Source organism: Lithobates pipiens, unplaced genomic scaffold, assembly GCF_037356315.1.
Source record: "Lithobates pipiens isolate NorthernLeopardFrog02 unplaced genomic scaffold, aLitPip1_a1.2 Scaffold_19, whole genome shotgun sequence".
Taxonomy (NCBI): Eukaryota; Metazoa; Chordata; class Amphibia; order Anura; family Ranidae; genus Lithobates; species Lithobates pipiens.
The window spans coordinates 328,430,518-328,433,881 of record NW_027507764.1 but is presented as its reverse complement, the minus strand read 5'-3'; the positions used below and the strand labels follow the sequence as shown (position 1 = coordinate 328,433,881).

Here is a 3,364-nt window from a genome sequence, read left to right as displayed (position 1 = left end):
ATTTTTGGGACCATTGTCATTTATACAGCAATCAGTGCTATTATATTATATTAAATGCACTGAATCCTGTGTAAATGACACTGACAGTGAAGGAGTTAACCATGAGGGGGCAGTGTAGGGGTTATGTATGACGTTATGTGTTTTTTTTATTGTAGGGGGCGTGGCCTGGCATGTGATGTATCGGATCGTCTTTCCCTATAAAAGGGAACAGACAATCGGTGACAGCCACAGTAGGAAGCACGGGAAGAGGTGTGTTTACACAGACCTCTCCTCGTTCTTCAGCTCTGTGACCCGATCACACACCAGCGGTGATCAGGTCCGCTGGTCCCGCGGCCACGGTCACGGAGCTCAGGACCGGGTCAGGAGTGCACCGGGGGCAGCGCGCTCCCGACCCACGGCTGGGCACTTAAAGAGCAACATACCGGTACATGATTGTGCCCAGCCGTGCCATTCTGCCGACATATATGGGCAGGAGGCGGTCCTTAAGTGGTTAATTGCCATTTTAACCTGTGTGTGCACCACCTTCTGTGTCTGTACCAAGGCCAAACATTCCAGGGTATGTAAACTTTTTATCAGGGTCAATTGGGTGATTTTTATTATCATTATAATTTAAAAGGGATCCAAAAAATTATATGATAATAAATGGCTTTATGTGATTGATATCCTTAAATAAAAGACAGTTTATTGGCATGATCAGTCATATTTTCTAAATTAATGCCAAAATTTCATAATTTCTGCCAGGGTATGCAATATTTTGAGCACGACTATATGTAAATATGCGTGCATACAAGCAACATAACCATTTGTTAGAATCTGAATCTTCATCTTTAAAGTGTTACTAAACCCAGGACCCTGCATTAACTATATCTGGTCTCCCACAGTACATAGAACATAGAAATGCAATTATTTTAGTAATGATAAACTGCTAAATACCTTTTCTCATCAGCAGTATATAACAGTCTTGTGACTTATATCAGTGTCTGGTTAAAGCTTGTAGGAGGAGTTTTCATTCTCTAACTGTCCTATGAGGCTACATGACCCCTGACCCTCTGTCTGGACAGTACTGATTTGCCCTGTGCTCATCACATTCACCCTCCCAAGAAATAAAAAAAAACTCTCTAGCAATAAACACAAGCCTGAGCACGTGCAGAGTGCCCCCAACGCTCTGTACTATTAGGAGATGGATTGGGGACTGTGGAAGAAGCGGAGGATCAGATCAAACAGCATTTTTTTCACAATGCAGAGAATTAATCCCCTTAGGTTCCACAGTGAGTATAACAAGCATGCTTTACTACATATACAAACTGATTACTGTTGTGGGTTTAGTAAAGCTCCATACACACTATCAGTTTTTCTGCTGAGTTTTTCCTTTAGATTTACCAAAACCATAAAATATATAATATTAAGTTCTTATAAAAGCATAGTTTATCTCATAGGGATAGGTGCGTGTGCTGTTATTCACTTTTATACTCTCTTTTTTGCAACAGAAATACCAACCAAGTTGGGTTCTAAGGTCCCCATGAAGGGGATGATAACCAATATACTCTGAGATGCCGGATAAGGATACGATTATAAACATTCAAATGAATAGTTTCAGATTACTACAATTGTTTAATCGGTAACATTTTCTCTTTAGGTAAGCTATTTAAACAGTAGAAAAAGTAATCCTATTCCAAGCATCTCCTATTAGTTCACCTTTAATAACGGCCTGCAAGCTCGCACAAACTTGCCACGCAGTGGCAATAAATCATTTCTTTGAATGTTTTTCTTAGTTCTTGGCTGCGCAGAGCATAAATAAAAGGATCAATGACCGAATTGCACATGATAAGAATAAGATAAACATTGAAGTGTGACATGAAACATACACAATAAGGGTTGTGGGGACAAGAGATATAGAAAATTAAATGCAGAAAGAAAGGAGCCCAACAGACTACGAAAACTCCCAGCAAGATAGTTAGTGTGATCGCTCCTTTCATGTTGGCTCCTTGGCGTATGGTGTCAGTCCTTGGCAGAACTGCAATCCTTTTCATATGTAATCTGGCCAGCATGAACATGTGCACATACAGAGATGCCATAAGAGCAAGCATAGTGAAGATTATACTGATTAGGCAAATGATGACCACATTGCTATCATAATACACAATAAACAACACACCGGAGATCGAACATGTTGTCCAAATACATGTGATTATTATAAATGTTCGCTTCACTGTAATGATATTGTGATACTGAAGAGCATAGAAAATAGTAAAGTACCTGTCCACTGCTATAGACAACAGACTGCATATAGATGCGAGCAGGGAGCTGCAGATAATTGAATCTAGTATATTGTCAATATTCTCAATGAGGTGATGTGCCTTCTTATCTGTGTGGCTGGACAGAGTAATCACAACAGTCTCAAATCCATTGGATAAGCTCACAAGCATGTCGGCTACAGCCAAGCTGCAGATAAAGAAATACATAGGAGAATGCAGGTTCTTGTTTCGAGATATAGCTGCCACCACCAGAATATTTTCCAATAGGCTTACAACGCTCAAAATTACGAACACTTCGGGTTTCACAAACAGTTGTTCATAGCAACCTCCGGAGGGATGGTTCTTTTCAATGCTCTCATTGGCTCCAATGTGCAAACCATAACTGTGATTTCGCAAGTGCATTAAATGCAGCCAGTGGTGATGATGGCGATGATGTGTTAAATTCATATTGTATGCTCATTCACTGGATACGATAAATGCTTTGCTTCGGAAACAGTTAGACTGCTAGTGATGTTTAACTTTTTATTTTTGTATAATTCCAGATGGAAATATTTCTGATTATACATCCAGGTTCTGATCCTCAGTAACTTCTGTCCCTTGTCTCATCCATCCATCCATCCATCTCTGTTTCACCTTCTCTCAATATTCTCTTTTCACCCTGAAGATGTTGGTCTTCTGTGAGATTAATTGTTGGACTTCTGTGCAATTATTTGCAATTATTGCTCTCCTTTGCAATCATTCACTCCATTACGTATGAAGTATGCCTGTTCTGAACAGCAGATTTCAGTTACACAGCCTATACCAGCTGATGATTTTATACAGTGTGCAAAACAGAATGAAAAGACTCGCTCCCTCCTCTGTTTTGACTGCTAGCCAATCAGCACGAAGAGAAGCGTGTGTCAGAGTGGTAATTATTCGGCAATCACAGCAGAAATCCCAATCCATTTTATGCTGTAGTATTTTCTGTAATACATGACCTAAGGCACACATATATTGGGAGAAAATAACTCTTACCTTTTATTATCTCTCATAACAGTCTGTTTAGCACTGCACAGGGTGAATTGAACGATTAATTATAAGGTTTTTTTTTTTCAATAAAAAGATTTAGC

At 39.6% G+C, this 3,364-nt stretch overlaps 1 protein-coding gene across 1 annotated transcript; it reads right to left on the bottom strand.

Annotated features, from left to right (window-relative positions):
- Positions 1-702: 702 nt before the first annotated feature.
- Positions 703-3,056, bottom strand: MC4R (melanocortin 4 receptor). Its single transcript, XM_077492045.1, has one exon. It carries the CDS (start codon positions 2,700-2,702, stop codon positions 1,698-1,700), a length of 1,005 nt encoding a protein of 334 aa, XP_077348171.1. The 5' UTR covers positions 2,703-3,056; the 3' UTR covers positions 703-1,697.
- Positions 3,057-3,364: the final 308 nt, after the last annotated feature.